General features: G+C 49.1%; 3 protein-coding genes across 16 annotated transcripts in view; 1 reads left to right on the top strand and 2 right to left on the bottom strand.

The window, feature by feature from the left end:
• LOC132458961 (hemicentin-1-like) overlaps nt 1–18,291 on the bottom strand; it is a 186,957-nt gene that overhangs the window by 153,765 nt on the left and 14,901 nt on the right. The window lies entirely within an intron of this gene.
• On the bottom strand, nt 98–4,623 carry LOC132458967 (protein asteroid homolog 1-like). Its single transcript, XM_060053370.1, has 4 exons — nt 3,239–4,623; nt 1,536–1,740; nt 1,183–1,327; nt 98–721 (listed from the first exon to the last, which is right to left on the bottom strand). Exons 1-4 carry the CDS (start codon nt 4,469–4,471, stop codon nt 355–357), a joined length of 1,950 nt encoding a protein of 649 aa, XP_059909353.1. The 5' UTR covers nt 4,472–4,623; the 3' UTR covers nt 98–354.
• On the top strand, nt 12,987–17,323 carry LOC132458966 (protein asteroid homolog 1-like). Its single transcript, XM_060053369.1, has 4 exons — nt 12,987–14,324; nt 15,733–15,940; nt 16,442–16,586; nt 16,942–17,323. The coding sequence occupies exons 1-4, from the start codon at nt 13,071–13,073 to the stop codon at nt 17,306–17,308; spliced, it is 1,974 nt and encodes a 657-aa protein (XP_059909352.1). The 5' UTR covers nt 12,987–13,070; the 3' UTR covers nt 17,309–17,323.

The following is an 18,291-nucleotide window of genomic DNA, read 5'->3' on the forward strand; positions in this document are numbered from 1 at the left end:
AAATTACATCTTAGAAAAACATTTCATATTATGTTGAAATGTATTTTGGCAAGATATATCATTAACTAGTCAAAGGTCTTCCCCACAGAGTCACACATTGTTCTTAAGAAGCTTTATAGAATATATTCATACGCCAACGTTTTCAGGGTAGGCTGGAGTTCCTCACGCATTTGACAAGTTTTACAACAATGACGCCCGCCAGGAATGTCCCGACATCGTGAACTGAAAGTGAAATGTCGAGAAGCATAGCTCAGGATACGCCAACACACCAAGATTCAAAGTGCACAGAGAGGCGACACACTGATCTAATAGCTGCCCTATTGCCCCCACCCCTGGAACACCGCCCCTTCCTGCTCACAACCACCCCTCTCTCGCCTGCTTCCTCCACAGCTCTGGGTTTCTGGACCGGTCCTTCCTGTCTTTGATTCTGTAGCGTGTTCTAATCGTCACCCTAGGCCTATCAGAGCCCTGATCCAGGCCTGCAGCCCCGCCCAGCTCCTCCTCCTCCTCATCCAGGGTGTTGAGGTGAAGGTGCTCCATGCTGGCCCTCAGCTGGGCCTCAGGCCCCCCAGCTCTCCTGTTGGCCCCGGGGTCTGGCTGGGTCACTGCTCCCAGGAGCCTCCTGTACAGTCTCCTGAACTGGTCGTCCTGTACGATGTCCTCTGGCTCCCTCTCCTGGAGCTGCTTCTGCCGCCGGTGCACCAGCCTGCCCTGGTACAACCTGGACCAACCCGCCTGCGATTAATGAAGCACTTTCTTATCTTAAAACTACACTCTCTTGACACCCCCTCCCTCAACCCTCTATGTCACAAAGGTTTATACTTTAAAAGTCCTCAGTATATCACTGTTAAGATATCAGTCTTGTTATGTTGTCCTGTTATTTAAAGTTCCTTCAGACTTTATATGCTGGTGTAAATATGGAAACAGTAATGACTAGTTATGGTTTTGCTATGCAATCAGTACTGACTAGATGATGGTGTTGCCATTGAGTCAGTACTGTCTGGGAGATGGTGTAACGATGGAAACAGTACTGCTGGTTGATGGTGTTGCTATGGAAACAGTAATGTCTGGGTGATGGTGTTGCTATGAAAACAGTACTGACCCGGTGATGCTGTTACTACGGAAACAGTACTGTCTGGTTAATGGTGTTGCTATGGAGACAGTACAGTCTGGGTGTCTCACCAGGCAAAGTGGGGTTCAGGGAGGGGCTTGCAGAGCAGCAGGTTGAGCTGGGAGGCGTCCTTCAGGCAGGCCTGCCATTGGTTGAAGCGGTGAGCCACGACACCATCCAGAGGTTGAGAGTGGTGGTTGGTATATCCCTGCCAGCCTTCACACACACACACACACACACACACACACACACACACACACACACACACACACACACACACACACACACACACACACACACACACACACAAACAAACAAACAGGCACACACACACACACACACACACACACACACACACACAGGTAGGGTGGAGTCAGTAAGCGAATGAGTGAGGCAGAATAAAATCACATCATGTGCTACCTACCTGCTGTCCCATTTTGTCTCATCAGTTCTCCTTGGACCATGACCATCAGTAGAGCTTTGAGGAGCGTCGGCTCAGGGCTGGCCCTCCTCAGCCAGTAGCGGGTCACAGCCACTGGGAGGCGCAGGTGAGCCGGAACTCCCTCCAGCGTCTCTCCCTCCACGCCCAGCGTCTCCAGACACACCTGCAGCCTCACAGTGCGGTCTGCCTGGGAAGTGGGAACAAACCCCATGTCCATTTAAAGGAGAACCAAGAGCTCCACTGGCTCCCTCTACAGGTTAAACACTGCTATTGTCATTGTCTGACAGGGCTCCCTGCTGCCCTGCTGAGTGAACGTTGTTGGGACCAGTGTTGGGAACGTTTCTTTAAAAAATACATTAGTTATAGTTACTCACTACTTGTTCCAAAAAGTAACTGAGTTAGTAACTTTTACTCTACAATAAAAGTAACTAGTTACCAGGGAAAGTAACTATTTGCGTTACTGTAAAAAAAAAAAAAAGATGCTATGTGTGAAAGAATTTGGATTTTTCTGAGCGGTTTTCACTTGGCCTTGATGTGTTAAATGGTTGAACTGCCCATTCAAGGCCCTGATATGCTTCCAACTGAGGCCCCGTCCACACGAACCCGGGTAAATCTACGAAAGCATCAATATTCATCCGTTTAGTCCTTCCGTCCACACTAAAACAGAGTTCTCTGAGACTGAAAACGATGCTTTCGAAAACTATCGCTGGGGTGGATAAATGTGAAAACGCTGGGTTCGCGTTGTAATGTGGACAGACGGAGGCTTTCAGAAACGATGACGTTCGGTTGCCATGACACTGCCATGACACTGCCACAAGCTTGCGCTCGACACCGAGAAGCTCATCAAAAAAATGGCTGGTGAAATGCAAATGAGGATCTCTCTGTACATTGTACTAATTTATCTCCAGAAACAACTCGACATATTGGCTCAAACATATTCGGTGCTCCAACGCCGGAGGCGAGCCTTGTACTTAATGTTATTAAGTGATGGTAAAAAAAACGAAAGACGACAGTTCAAACCGTACTTGGAGCGGCGTTTCTGGACAAGACCGGGTCAAAAATGATTAACCAGCTGATCAACTGTAAATATCATCTGATCGCGCGCCTGTAATCTAAACAGAGAGGCGTGGCGGAGTTACGTAACCATGACAACAACTGTTTATCAAAATTATTTCAGTTTGGAACGTGGATGCAAAACATTCCGAAAACGATATAAAAACGATAGTGTGGACGGAGATCATTTTCATTGAGGATGTGTGTTTTTACATTTACCCGGGTTAGTGTGGATGGGGCCTGGATTTCAATTTGCTTGGTTGCAAAGGCTGTGGAACATCTGCCAGATAGTACAGAAAATGCCAACTTTTCATCGGATTGCTCCAGACTCGCCATTTCTGCTGCTTCATCACATCGGTTTGGTGTGTGCGTTTGCGTGTGTGTGGGGCGCGTGTCCTGCCTTGTGTGTAAAAACACTGGCTCCGATTGGCTACCATGAAACATGACTCTGCCTTAGCCAATCATAATCGCTTATCTCGTTGTTAACCCTCACTACCAGTTTGTGTCTGGAGCCAGGGGTGCGTTCGGATTACGCAGTTGATTCAATCAATTCATAGTAACGCACTGCATCACAAATGCTCAAACAAGTTGTCAATATCGGTTAGAGTGAGGAGTTGGACAGGGAGGCCTACCTGGGGTAGAGAGTCCAGCCTCAGCCTCTGAGCGGCTCCTTGGACCAGCGGTTGCACCTTGACCCTGTTGGGCTCAAGACCGACTCTGTCCACCTCCTCCACCTCACCCCCCCCCTGGGCCAGCAACACCCCGTACAACACCATCCGGATGGGCCGTGAGGTGAGGTTGGAGCTCTTTAGGTTGCTGCTCTCCACCTGGACCCGCAGAATCTTCCTCCTGTGCATCAGTATGTCAGCCCCCAGTTCTCCTCTGGCCAGGGAGGCACGGACCCACTCAGGGACCCAGCTCAACTCAGCAGGCAGCGGCGGAACAGTGCCCTCAAGGAAGTACCCCAACAGAGAGGAGCTGGGGAGTCGGTACTCCAGCATGGCCGTCTGCACCTCCCTCCGCGCCTGTTGACTCATGTCGGCCATCGCTGCTGTCAAGGTGTCTTCTGTCGTCCGGTCATTCCTGGCTCCCAGCCACCTCAGGAGGCCCTCCAGGCGGGGGGCCCTGTGGGGCATTGGAGGTCTTCCCGGTGCGCTGCCTCCGGCCCACCTTGTTGACTCATCTCTGAGGTTGACGTAGTCGTTCCAGGCCAACGAGGCGAAGACGGGCAGCAGCTGGTCGTTGATGTTGAAGAAGGTGCAGAAGCTGGACGTGGTGTATAGCTTGCAGGGGATGTAGCTACTGGCCTCAGTTCTTTTAACTGAGTCCCACTGGAAGTTATGCAGGGGCAGAACCCCCTTCGGTAGGGCATAGATGAAGAAGTCGGTGTCTCCGGACAGCACCGGGAAGGACCACTCTTTGGCCAGGGCAGCCAGCTGGCTGTCAGCCTCTCCGAAGCACTTGACCAGCGGCACCTTCATGTCGTTCAGCGTCTGTTCAAAAACTGACATGATAGAGGGGGGAAAGATGCCCATTTTTTTGCCCATCAGAGCAGCAGGGATCTTCTCCAGACGGGCTCTTTGACGGTCCATCCTGGTGTCCAATTTGATGTCACTTGTGCCCGAGCCTCCGTCAATCACAACGTATGCTTTGATTTCACAGTTGATCAGAGCCTTGAAGAGAGCTTGGATCTGGACCTTGTAGGCCAGGTACTCCCCGCCGTGGTTCTGGTCCAGGTTGGCCATGTCATACAGGACGTAGGCCAGGTTAGTGCCGTCCACCAGCAGCTTGCTGTCCCTGAAGCGGATGTCCTGGTAGATCTGGCTGTAGTCCTTCAGCAGCGACGACAAGCCCTTCACCCCCATTGTGACTGACAGGTCAGGTTCTAACTTCACCTTTCAATGACTGGATACGTTCTGACTTCTGGGGCGACTGGACTCACACAGATAGGATCCCAGCTCCTTTATCAACCAACACAAACACATACCCGCACTGGGAGTGGCTCCTGAGTTCTCTGTAAGTTCGCTTCTGGAGATTTCATATCAACAACTCCATCAACTCTGCATTGCTTCCTGGTCCCATGAAGCAATGCAGCAGAAAGCGTATAGCCTACTGTACTGATGTGTGTGAGTGTACACTATCAGTAGCCCTACACAATGGGCCTATATTGGGGAATGAATCCCGTTGGTCAGACTTCTTCATGGTACGGCCGGACCCCTTCAGGGGCCCCTGGACACTCCTAAACTCAGAGCCCCCCCCCACACACACACACACACTTTACAAATCAGATTGTAATTGTACATAGTAATTGTATTAATTTACATTTTAGAAATAAATTTTAGATTATGTAGAAATGTATTTTGGCAAGATATATCATTAAATAGTCAAGTCACGCATTGTGGTTGAGAGGCTGTATGAATAGATTCATACCAGTGGCGCCTGCTGGTCTTTCAAAGAGGGGAAGTTCATTTTCGGCCCACATCATATGAATTGCAAATTATTTATAGGTAAATTCTGCTCTCTGTTCCTTTTCAAGGAAATGCTCTGTGACCCTGTCATACCAACTAGCTGTCTTTTCCAGTGACGATACCATGGTCCTCTCAATGGCCAGCAGAGTTAGGCGCCTTGAACGGCCTTGAATGTGTTACGGGTGTAGGACTAGAGCCGCTTTAAACAGGAGAAGCTCTTTTCTAAACCTGCAGATGTAGCTCCAATTGTTGCCATTAATTAGAACAGGTTGTAAAGCTGAGGCATTGCACTGTCCAACTCCATGACTTTAAGGAACACTAAGAAATAACACAGCTTCCCCCTGTCACCCTGCAAGTCCTGATTTGAATACAGGATTTCAAGTTCAGACCTCAAGCTCCCTGAATCAAAGTGATTGCCAACTACCAAAATGATATTAAACAGAGGGAAAGGGGACTGAGGACCAAAGAGTGCTCCAGAGACGTCTTATAGTTCAAAATCGCTGTCAATCAAACGGCAACTCAAGTCTTTCGCAGACCCTCCAATCATCACGCAGAAGGCCAGCGTCCAGGCGAGCCAACTGCTCCATTCACCGCCAGAGACTCTGAGTGTCCGTGGGAGGGACATAATCGCAGCATTATCCAATGACCGTCGTCTTTAGACACAAAAAAAGGCTGTTCTATGCAGCCCCATTGAAGTCGATGGACGCTGAGCTTCAACAGGCAAATGCACTGTGACGCTACGGGAAAGTATGAAAAGGAAATCTACTCAGTTGACCTGCGATAAGCAGCTGATTCTGAACAAACTCGTCTTCGAGATGGACGTGTTCTAACGCATTTTTAGTCAATGAAATTTTAACACAACAGTATACAGTATATTTGACCCTTTCATTTTCACCCTTTCTATAAAACTGCATCTTGCAGTTTTATAGAGAAATCGCCCCTGATTCATACGCCAACGTTTTCAGGGTAGGTTCGAATTCCTCACTTGTTCAGGGTAAGTCACGCGTTTGACAAGTTTTACAACAATGATGCCGGCAAGGAATGTCCCGACGTCGAAAATGAAAGTGAAATGTAGAGTAGCATAGCTCAGGAGATGGTGGGGCAGCAGCATTCCTCTATAGAGCCATCACTAGGTAGGAATTTATACACAATAGGCGAATTACTAACTAGCCAACACTAGCACTCACTAAAGATGCATTCAACTAAACACGTTGCATTTTAAAGTTTCACCAATGGGTAACACATGAAAATCTCAGATTCTAATATTTAATGCATATAACTTTAAATTAAATCCTCTGAACAGACAATAAAAAACGGTATAATATAAAAACAAGACGATAAATACTCGATTTGTAGTGCACTTGTAAGTGCACGAGGAAACACCCTGGTCTAACAGCTCCCCTATTGCACCCACGTCTTGAACGCCCCCCTTCCTGCTCATCCCCACCCCTCCCTCTCCTGCTTCCTCGCCAGTTCTGGGTTTCTGGACCGTTCCTTCCGGTCTTTGGTTCTGTAGCGTTTTCCAACCGTCACCCTAGGCCTATCAGAGCCCTGAACCAGGCCTTCAGCCCCGCCCAGCTCCTCCTCCTCCTCCTCCTCCTCCTCCTCCTGGGTGTTGAGGTGAAGGTGCTCCATGCTGGCCCCTCAGCTGGGCCTCAGGCCCCCCAGCTCTCCTGTTGGCCCCGGGGTCTGGCTGGGTCACTGCTCCCAGGAGTCTCCTGTACAGTCTCCTGAACTGGTCGTCCTCTACGATGTCCTCTGGCTCCCTCTCCTGGAGCTGCTTCTGCCGCCGGTGCACCAGCCTGCCCTGGTACAACCTGCCCCAGCCCGTCTGGGATTAATGAAGCACTGTCTTATCGAATCTAAAACTATGGAAACAGGACTAGCTAGGCGATGGTGTAACTATGGAAACAGTACTGGCTGGTGACATTAATACGATTGAAACAGTAATGGCCAAGGGATAGTGTAGATATGGAAATTATACTGCTCGGTGATGGTGTAACTACAGAAACTGTACTAGCTGGGTGATGGTGTTACTATGGAAACAGTACTGTTGGGTTGATGGAGTTACTATGGAAACATGAATGTCTGCGTGATGGTGTAACTAAAGGAACAGCACTAGCTGGTTGATGGTGTTACTATGGAAACAGTACTGTCTGGGTGATGGTGTTACTATGGAAACAGTACTGTCTGGGTGATGGTGTTACTATGGAAACAGTACTGTCTGGGTGATGGTGTAACTAAGGAAACGGCACTAGCTGGGTGATTGTGTTACTATGGAAACAGCACTGTCTGGGTGTCTCACCAGGCGTAGTGGGGTTCAGGGAGGGGCTTGCAAAGCAGCAGGTTGAGCTGCGAAGCGTCCTTCAGGGAGGCCTGCCATTGGTTGAAGCTGAGAGCCACGATACCATCCAGAGGCTGAGAGAGTTGTTGGTATATCCCTGCCAGCCTACACACACACACACGCACACACACACACACACACACACACACACACAGACACACAGACACACAGACAGACACACACACACACACACACGGAGTGAGTCTCTATGTGTGTGTGTGTGTGTGTGTGTGTTTGTGTGTGTATTTGAGTGTCTGTGTGTGAGTGTCTCTGACCACATGTGCTACCTACCTGTTGTCCCTCCTGTCCGTCGGTTCAGTTCTCCTTGGACCATGACCATCAGCAGAGCTTTGAGGAGCGTCGGCTCAGGGCTGGCTCTCCTCAGCCAGTAGCGGGTCACAGCCACTGGGAGGCGCCCAGCCACTTCCTCCACGCCCAGCGTCTCCAGACACACCTGCAGCCTCACAGCGGGGTCTGCCTGGAAGTGGGAACAAAACACATGCCCATCTAAAGTATAACCAAAAACTCTGAATTACTGATAATATTAATTTCACCAAGGTAGTGCTCAAAGAAGTTGACAATTTCAGTTGGAGTGAGGAGTTAGACGGATTTGATATCAATGACGTGATGCTATGAAAAAAAGCCCGTACAACACCTGTCGGATGGGCCTTGAGGTGAGGATAGAGCTCTGCAGGTCGCTGACTCCACCTGGATTCGCAGAAACTTCCTCCTGTGCACAAGTATGTCATAGTCCAGTATGTTGGCCCCCAGGTCTCCTCTGGCCAGGGACCCACGGACCCACTCAGGGACCCAGTTCAACATCTCAGCAGGCAGCGGCGGAATGGTCCTCTAACTGAAAAACCTCTGCAGGGAGTCGGTACTCTAGCATGCCGTTCTGCAACTCCGTCCGCATTTCCGTCAGCGCCAGTTGGCTTATTTTGGGTATGAGTGCCATCACTGCTGTCAAGGTGTCTTTTGTCGTCTCGTCTTTCCTGGCTCCCAGCCAACTAAGGAGGCCCACCAGGCTAGCGCTGAACTTCATTGTAGGTCTTCCCGCAGGAACGTAACTGGCCCACTTAATCTCTGAGGTTGACGTAGTCGTTCCCGGCCAACAAGGCGAAGACGGGCAGCAGCTGGCGGTCGTGGTTGAAGAAGGTGCAGAAGCTGGACGTGGGGTATCGCTTGCAGGAGATGTCACTTCTGGCTTGACTTTTTTTAACTGAGTGCCAGATGGGAGTAAGTGGCAGAACCCCCTCTGGAAGGTCGTAGATGTAGAAATCAGTGTCTCTGGACAGCACAGGGCAGCACAACTCTCTGGCCAGGGCAGCCAGCTGGCCGTCGGCCTCTCCGAAGCACCTGACCAGCGGCACCTTCATGTCGTTCAGCGTCTCTTCGAACACTGTCGTGGTAAAGAGGGCATAGAAGCCCTTTTTCCCACCCTTTAGACCAGGGGTGCCCAAACTTTTTTGACCCAAGATCTACTTTTCAAGTAGCCAACCTCCCGCGATCTACCAGCAAACCTACCTTCAAGCGGGGAGGGGGGGGGGGGGGGTAGAGAACAATTGTTGACAACGGGGGGGGACGGGGGACGGGGGGGGGGACGGGGGGGACAGGTTTGAATCATGAACCTACGGACTTCAGTGGGGGTTTCATTCCATCTGCGCACGGTACCTTCTCAACGGTAATCAATGATCTTCCTCCCACTCAGGGTGAAAATGGTAGGTCTTAGCTCGTTTCCCCTCAGCCATGCCAACATTTAGGAGTGTGTAACTACTGTTGACGGCTTTCAACTGCTGTTGACAGCGCATGCGCTACCGCGCGTATATGTCCCGCGCATATACGCGCGGGACATAAAAAAAAAAAAATATATATATATATGTGTTTTTTTTCTTCACCCCTCGCGGTCGACTTGGGATCTGTCGGCGATCGACTGGTAGACCGCGATCGACTACTTGGGCACCCCTGCTTTAGACCGTCAGGGATCTTCTTGACAAGTGTTCTTTGAAGGTCCATACTGTGGTTTAGTTTGATGTCGCTGTATGGAAAGCCAAGAAGGCCACAATCCGGACCTAGAATGGCGCGGTAAAAGTGAAAAACCGCACGGAATTCTTGCCAAACCAGGTTTCCGTACGGATTCCGTACGGTTTTGAATGACTAATAGCCGCGGCTATTAGTCATTCACTCCGGCTATTAGTCATTCACTCCGGCTATTAGTTATTCACTCCGGCTATTAGTTATTCACTCCGGCTATTAGGTATGCAGAACTGTAGACACACACACACACACACACACACACACACACACACACACACACACACACACACACACACACACACACACACACACACACACACACACACACACACACACACACACACGACTCTCTCCGACCACATGTCACAAGATCGGTCATACTGCAGGCTCTCATTTGCAAATGCACTGATTGTGTGCCCGTCTCTGATATGCTATATACCTGGCATTTATTCAGTTCATGTTCATGTTATGTAATGTTATGGCCTAGCTGGCTACTGCATATCGAGAACAATCTGGGGATGAGGACATCCCCGAATATTGTCGGGTATTTCGCACACTGCCATCTCAATATATAGCCTAACATATACAAATATATCGCTGTACTAGACACAAATGTATTTTCCACTAGCTAATGGTGGTCATTACATTGTAGTGAAACTAAAGACAACACAGCTTTATGTTACAGCGAAACATCGAGGCACTGCAGCTCTGATCGGTTAGACAGCCTTCAAACTTAGTGGTCAAGCAAAGAAGAGGGAGGGGCTCGTTCTGTATACCTAATAGCCGGAGTGAATAACTAATAGCCGGAGTGAATGACTAATAGCCGGAGTGAATGACTAATAGCCGCGGCTATTAGTCATTCAAAACCGTACGGAATTCTTGCCAAACCGTACGGATTCCGTGCGGTTTTGCACTTTTACCGCGCCATTCTAGGTCCGGATTGTGGCCTTCTTGGCTTTCCATATCACTGGTGCCCGAGCCTCCGTCAATCACAACTTTTGCTTAGATTCGACAGTTGTCGAAAAATTCCTGGACGTCCGCCTAGAAGGCCAGGTACTCCCCGCAGTGGTTCTGATCCAGGTTGGCCATGTTGTAGAGGTGGTGGGCCAGACCACTGCCGTCCACCACCAGCTTGCTGTCCCTGAAGCGGATGTTGTGGTAGATCTGGCCGTAGTCCTCAAGCAGCGACCACAAGCCTTTTACTCCCATGGCGTGACAGGTCAAGTTACGTCAAGTTACGACTTCTATGGTGATTGGATTTACCAAGAGAGGATCCCAGCTCCTTTTTACACCAACACACACACACACACACACACACACACACACACACACACACACACACACACACACACACACACACACACACACACACACTCACACACACACAAACACATACAAATTAATCCCGTAGGTCAGACTTCTTCAAGATACGGCCGACTTACAATATTGTAAGAAACAATATTGGTTGTTTCTTCATCATTCCTGTTATCTTCTTACGTAATATCTTCAGTTTATCTAACAAATGGCTAGTAATATTTTTTTCCATAATTATTGTTGTTATAATGTATATCATATGGTTCCATACTGACTTCTTTACAAGGCATTACTCATTCAAATAATAGTCAGAGTTATTCCAACACAGAAGCAACTACTTTTTCAACATTTATTTTGCAATGAATGCATTTACATTCAATCAATTTTATGAAAAATTTATAAAAACATAGAACTGCATTTCATTTAGTTCACCGTTGATTTTGGAAAACTGGGGTTCAGAGGAACGAGGTTCGAATGTTCAGCTCTCGTCACACTGAGTAGGAATAACCATAATTGACCACCTCAACTGCATCTCGACCGGTCAAGTTTCCCTCCTGTGTGATTACTGCTCCCTCCCCTGATGTGTTCCTCGTTGTGTGCCCTGTGTTTAGTATTTAAGCCCTTGTCTTTCCTTCGTTCCTTGTCGGATCATTTTAGTTCGTGGTGAGTTGTGTCCTGTGTGTTACCGGTGTTCCCTGTGTTCCCTGTGTTCTCTGTGTTACCCGCGTCACCCGTGTTCTCGGTGTTCCCTGTGTTACCCGCGTCACCCGTGTTCCTTGCCTTTTGAGTTAATAAATTATCCTTTTACCTGAACTGTCTGCGATTGGGTCCTACCTGCCTGCCTGCCACCCGCTAACCGTGACATGTTATTTGCTAAACAGGACATGGACTATCTGTTTAAATGCTGTTTAGAGCCTGACCTAAAGTCGTTTCCATGGTCTAATGGACAGCTGAAAATACAGAAAGGCTAGCCACTTATTGACATTTAAACACTTTGCTTCAATAGAGGAGGCTGCAGTTTCAGGACCGCAGTTCGAGGTCGGCGGTCCTGATAGGAGTCCTGGCTGTGGAGCAGCCTGGAGGGAGGGGTTATCCTCTCAAGTCTGGGCTCCAAGAACCGACGAACCCGCTCAGTCGTATGCCTCGTTTCCTGCGAGCGGTTCGTACTGTTCATTGCGGTACAGTTCGGTTATATTGGCGTTTCTGAAGCGCGGCCGGGCTGAAGGCCTGGATCAGGGCCCTGATTGGCCTTGGGTGTCGGTAAGAACACGCTACAGAACCAAAGACAGGAAGGACCGGTCCAGAAACCCAGAACTAGGGAGGAAGCAGGAGAGGGAGGGGTGGTTGTGAGCAGGAAGGGGAGGAGTTCCAGGGGTGGGGGCAATAGGGCAGCTGTTAGAACACGGTGACGCCTCGCTGTCACTTTGGATCTTGGTCTTTTAGTCAACGTACTTGCATCAATGGAGTATTTATGGTCTTGTTTTTATATTATATTGTTTTGATCGTCGTGAGGATTTAGTATGGATGGGATTTTGCTGACGGAAGGCCGCTTTGCACTCAGGGTTGTCACGGCCTGAGTCACCTTACGGTGACTCAGGCATTGACAACCCTTGGCACTTGGCACTCAGGGGCCAGTTGTCACGCGGCCTGAGTCACCGTAAGGTAGTGTAGGCTAGTTTGTAATTCTCCTATTGTGTATGAATACTGATGGAACGATGGCTCTATGGAGGAATGCTGCTGCCCGAACGTCTCCTGAACAATGCTTTTCATTTTCGACGGCGGGACATTCCTTGCGGGCGTCATTGATGTAAAATTTGTCAAACACGTGAGGAACTCTGACCTCCCCTTAAAATGTTAGAGGATGATTATATTTTATAAAGCCTATTAACAACAATGTGCGATTGAGTGGGGAAGGTCTGATCTGAGTTTAGGATTATCCAGGGGCCCCTGAAGGGGTCCGGCCGTACCATGAAGTAGTCTGACCGACGGGATCCATTCCCTAATATAGGCCCACTGTATAGGGCTACTGATACTGTACACTCACACACATTGGTACAGTAGGCTATAGGTTTTCTGCTGCATTGTTTCATGGGACCAGGTTATGGGGTTGATGGTGTGATATATTTTTATTGTCCAGAAGCGAAACCTACAGAGAACTGAGGAGCCACTCCCACTGGTGGCATGTGTTTGAGTTGGTGTATAAAGGAGCTGGGATCCTCTCTGTGTGAGTCCTGTAACCATAGAAGTTAGAACGTATCTAGTCACCCTTGACATGGTAAGTTAGAGCTTGATCTAGCAGTCATTATGGGGATACAGGGCTTGTGGTCGCTGCTGGAGGACCGGAGCCACATCTACCAGGACATTCGCTTCAGGGACAGCAAGCTGCTGGTGGACGGCACTAACCTGGCCTTCTCCCTGTACGCCAGGTCCAACCTGGACCAGAACCACGGCGGGGAGTACCTGGCCTTCCAGGCAGAGGTCCAGGCTTTCTTCAAGACTCTGGCCGACTGTGGAATCAAACCGTACGTGGTGATGGACGGAGGCACGGGCGCCAGTGACATCAGAATTAACATCAGAGAGGACCGTCAAAGAGGCCTTCTCCGGAAGGCCCAGGACGCCGCTCTGAAGGGCAGGAGGATGAGTATCGTTCCCCCCTTTACCACGACAGTATTCGAACAGACCCTGAACGACATGAAGGTGCCGCTGGTCAGGTGCTTCGGAGAGGCAGACTGCCAGCTGGCTGCCCTGGCCAGAGAGTGGTGCTGCCCGGTGCTGTCCGGAGACACTGACTTCTACATCTACGACCTTCCAGAGGGGGTTCTTCCCCTCAGACACTTCCAGTGGCATGCAGTGGAGACTGGTCGTGGCACGAGTTACATCCCCTGCAGGCAATACACCACATCCAGCTTCTGCGCCTTCTTCAACATCGACCCCCAGCTGCTGCCCGTCTTCGCCTCGTTGGCCAAGAACAACGATGTCACCCTCAGAGAAATTAACTGGGTCCAATTCCTTCCAGCGGACCGCCCTCGGCAGAGAATAATAGCCGCCCGCCTGGAGGGCCTCCTGAGTTGGCTGGGAGCCAGGACAGACCAGACGGCAGAAGACACCTTGACAGCAGCGATGGATCTCATACCCAACATGAGCCAACAGGCGCGGATGGAGGTGCAGACGGAGGTGCAGACGGCCATGCTGGAGCACCGGCTCCCCAGCTCCTCTCTGCGGGGGTTCTTCAGTGAGGGGACCGCACCGTCGCTGCCCGCAGAGATGTTGAGCTGGGTCCCTGAGTGGGTCCGTGCGTCCCTGGCCAGAGGAGACCTGGGAGCTGACGTATTTGTGCACAGGAGGAAGACTCTCCGCATCCAGGTGGAGCACAGCGCGCTACAGAGCTGCAACCTCACCTCGCGGCCTCTCCGGCAGGTGTTGTACGGGCTGCTGCTGGGCCAGGGGGGCGGTGAGGTGGAGGAGGTGGACCGGGTCGGTCTGGAGCTCGTCGGTGTCAAGGTGCGACCGCTGGTCCAAGGAGCCGCTCAGACGCTGAGGCTGGACTCTCTGCCCCAGGTAGGACTACGGACTCATTCAGCTGGAAGACAGATGGAGCAGAGCTGGAGCAAAGATGTGTAATAGATTGATACAAATCATACTATATGGGCTTTAGGACGCTGGCATATGCCGAGTTAGCTCTGCACAAAGAAAAGGGCTAGGCTAAGGCTATGCTAGTGCTAGGCTAAATCAAGACATTCACAACCATGATAAGATATAGAAGATGTCTGCATCCTAAACAGGGGTTATGGATACATACCAGACAGTATATTTTCAAACAACTGTCTCGTGTGTCATAGCAAAACGTCATTCATATCAAATCCGTCCAACTCCTCACTCTAACCGATACTGTCAAATTATTTGAGCACTACCTTGGAGTAATTCATATTTTTGTTTTATTACATCGTTTAGGGATTAGAAAGAGAAAAACACACTTTCAACTACGACTGCAAATAGTTCCAAAAGGTATTCAGAGCCCTGCGACCGCCCAAGGCCAGCCATCGCCCTTGTCCAACAATTGGCAGCAACACGTCTGTGGGGGGCAGTGACATTAGTGTTCCAAAGAGATTCTGAGTGAGTCCTATCATTGGTAAAGAGACAATTCCGTTTATATCATGTGTGACCAATGGCGCTTATTTTGAGCATAGCTTAGCATTCATTCATATTGGCACTGTGACACACAAACACAAATACACGCACAACAAGACATACAGAGTGAGACACGCAAAGGCACACACACACACACACACACACACACACACACACACACACACACACACACACACACACTAGCAATCTTTAAATGTCTGACAATCGTCTGATAGAAATTGATCGGACAGGAACAAAGAGCAGGCGTCCGAAATGTTACCGTACAACAAAATCTATCCTGACGGACATTATGGGTCCAAATAGCAGAAATGTTCAGCAGGAGTAATAAGGCATGTACACTAACTTTCAGAATTTGTAATCCGTCGGGGCTCCAATGCGGGGCTGTGCCCGCGCCCTATAGCTCGCCCTACAGGAATTTCGGCACCAAACCTTTTGGAGACCTCAGTTACAGGGATCCTGAACATTTGAAAAACTGTTTTGCAATCAGGGGCTGAGCTATAAGCCTTACAATTACAATTAAAAAAATTATAGCCAGTAGAAATACAATGGGTATCCATAGATACTCTGAATACTCTGAATACCTAATTACCCCAATTTAAATCTGCTGGCTCCACTGCAAGATAGACTGGTAGAACCAGACTACCCGGCTCCATAAACATCCAGTCACTTCTGTTTCAATAAGCAGAGGACGGGTGTATCCCATCAACGATCAGTGGGGGCGCAGGTACAAAGTTATGAGTTCAACATATAGAAGGAGTCATTGAATGCATGTTTAATAATCCTTAAATTGGACATGTGGTTTGTTCCCACTTCCCAGGCAGACCGCGCTGTGAGGCTGCGGGTGTGTCTGGAGACGCTGGGCGTGGAGGAAGAGACGCTGGAGGGAGTTCCGGCTCACCTGCGCCTCCCAGTGGCTGTGACCCGCTACTGGCTGAGGAGGGCCAGCCCTGAGCCGACGCTCCTCAAAGCTCTGCTGATGGTCATGGTCCAAGGAGAACTGAACCGACGGACTGGAGGGACAACAGGTAGGTAGCACTTGTTGTATTTCAAGTAAAGTCCCTTCCTCACTCACTCATTACTGTCATGAAATAGCTTGTAGTTCAGACATAAAAGGGGAGACCACACAATGATAACTACAAAGAAATAAAGATAAAGAATGTGTCAGTATTGTTAGTAGTGTATGCTGGTAGTGTATGCAGTGCATGGGTGGGTGTGAGTGGTGCAACGTAGGGTATCAGATCAATCAGTAGGCTCAGAGACAGTGAGATGGCCTAGGCAGCCAGCTTATATAAGTGAGGAGGAGCCTGATTGGTGTGCTGCAGATCCTGCTGCAACACCTGAGACACGCCTCCACAATCCCCTGCACCACAATCCCCTGCATAACCAACCAGAGCGAGGTCATCACAATTACTCCCTCCCCATGTGTGCATGCTTATGTGTGTGTGTGTGTGTGTGTGTGTGTGTGTGTGTGTGTGTGTGTGTGTGTGTGTGTGTGTGTGTGTGTGTGTGTGTGTGTGTGTGTGTAGGCTGGCAGGGATATACCAACCACCACTCTCAGCCTCTGGACGGTGTCACGACTCACAGCCTCAACCAATGGCAGGCCTGCCTGAAGGACGCCTCCCAGCTCAACCTGGTGCTCTGCATGCCTCTCCCTGAACCCCACTACGCCTGGTGAGACACCCAGACAGTACTGTTTCCATAGTAACACCATATCCAAGAAGTACTGTTTCTATAGTTACACCATCATCTAGCCGGTACTTTTCCATTGTAAGCCTATCAGGCGGGCACTTTTTGCATATTAAAACCGTAACTAGCCATTAATGTTTCCATAGTTACACCATCATATGAAGCTGAAGTCATAAATAACATTAGATAACAGAATAACATCACAAGATTGTTATCTTTTGATATACTGAGGCATTTTAACCCATCGACATTTGTGACAGGAAAAGTTGAGAGTTGGGTCAACCAAATGTAGTTGTAAGATAAGACAAGTGAGTCATTAATCCCAGACGGGTTGGTCCAGGTTGTACCAGGGCAGGCTGGTGCACCGGCGGCAGAAGCAGCTCCAGGAGAGGGAGCCAGAGGACATCGTACAGGACGACCAGTTCAGGAGACTGTACAGGAGGCTCCTGGGAGCAGTGACCCAGCCAGACCCCGGGGCCAACAGGAGAGCTGGGGGGCCTGAGGCCCAGCTGAGGGCCAGCATGGAGCACCTTCACCTCAACAGCCTGGATGAGGAGGAGGAGGAGCTGGGCGGGGCTGCAGGCCTGGATCAGGGCTCTGATTGGCCAAGGGTGTCGGTTAGAACGCGCTACAGAACCAAAGACAGGAAGGACCGGTCCAGAAACCCAGAACTGGGGAGGAAGCAGGAGAGGGAGGGGTGGGGCTGAGAGGGAAGGGGGGGGGGGGGGGGGGGGGGTGTATTGAGGTATATTGTTGATATATTGTTGTTTCTCTTTCTTATGACAAATGTACTGATTGTAAGTCACTTTGAAAAAAAAGCGTCAGCTAAATCCCCTAAATGTAAATGTAATGCCATCTTTCTGATGGAGAGGCAGTCGTAGCCGTGCACACGGTCACCACAGTCACAACACAAGGACATCAGGCAAACGACTCCAGAGGTGGTTTGTATCGGTCGTCCAAAGCGACGAACAGCGCCCCCTGGTGCCTGGTCCAAGAAACAGCAGAACGTCATGTATGTCACGGTTCTGTCTTTTTAAGAAGGCTGCTTGCTGGTGCTCCTGCTGCTAGCTGGTAAGCTGTTATGCTCCTTCTGTTTACTTACGGGAACGTGTCCGTACTCAAACTGGATCCAGCTTGTCTGTCGGATCAACCTAGAGCTCTTTTTAGTCTAATAAGACCTCAACTCTACCACTAAACCCAGCAAGAGAAGTGTTGTAACCCTGACCCTGACCCTAACCTTAACCCTTTGATTCAATAAGTTTATCGTTCCAAATGCAATGATAATAATAATCATAATAATAATAATAATAATAATGATAATAATAATAATAATAATAATAATAATGATAATAATGATAATGAATTGCTTTCTTAATGTGCCTAACCAAAAAACTTTTTGTAATAACATAAAAAAATAAACTTGTTACCTAAAGTATGAAATTAGATATGATCTATGATTTGATATATGATATAATATGATAAGATATAATATGGTGTGCGATATATTAAACTATAGATATATATATCATATGCTGTATCTTGTGATATAAAATATTATATAATATGATATGAACACAACACAATCCAACCCACTACAATAGCAACGTCACACCCTGTATGGTAAGCCCTTTCAGCATTTAACCAGTCGGGGCTGACTAGTAGAGATTTAGTTTGCACTAGTGGAAATGAA

The sequence above is a fragment of the Gadus macrocephalus genome, chromosome 6 (assembly GCF_031168955.1).
Source record: "Gadus macrocephalus chromosome 6, ASM3116895v1".
Taxonomy (NCBI): Eukaryota; Metazoa; Chordata; class Actinopteri; order Gadiformes; family Gadidae; genus Gadus; species Gadus macrocephalus.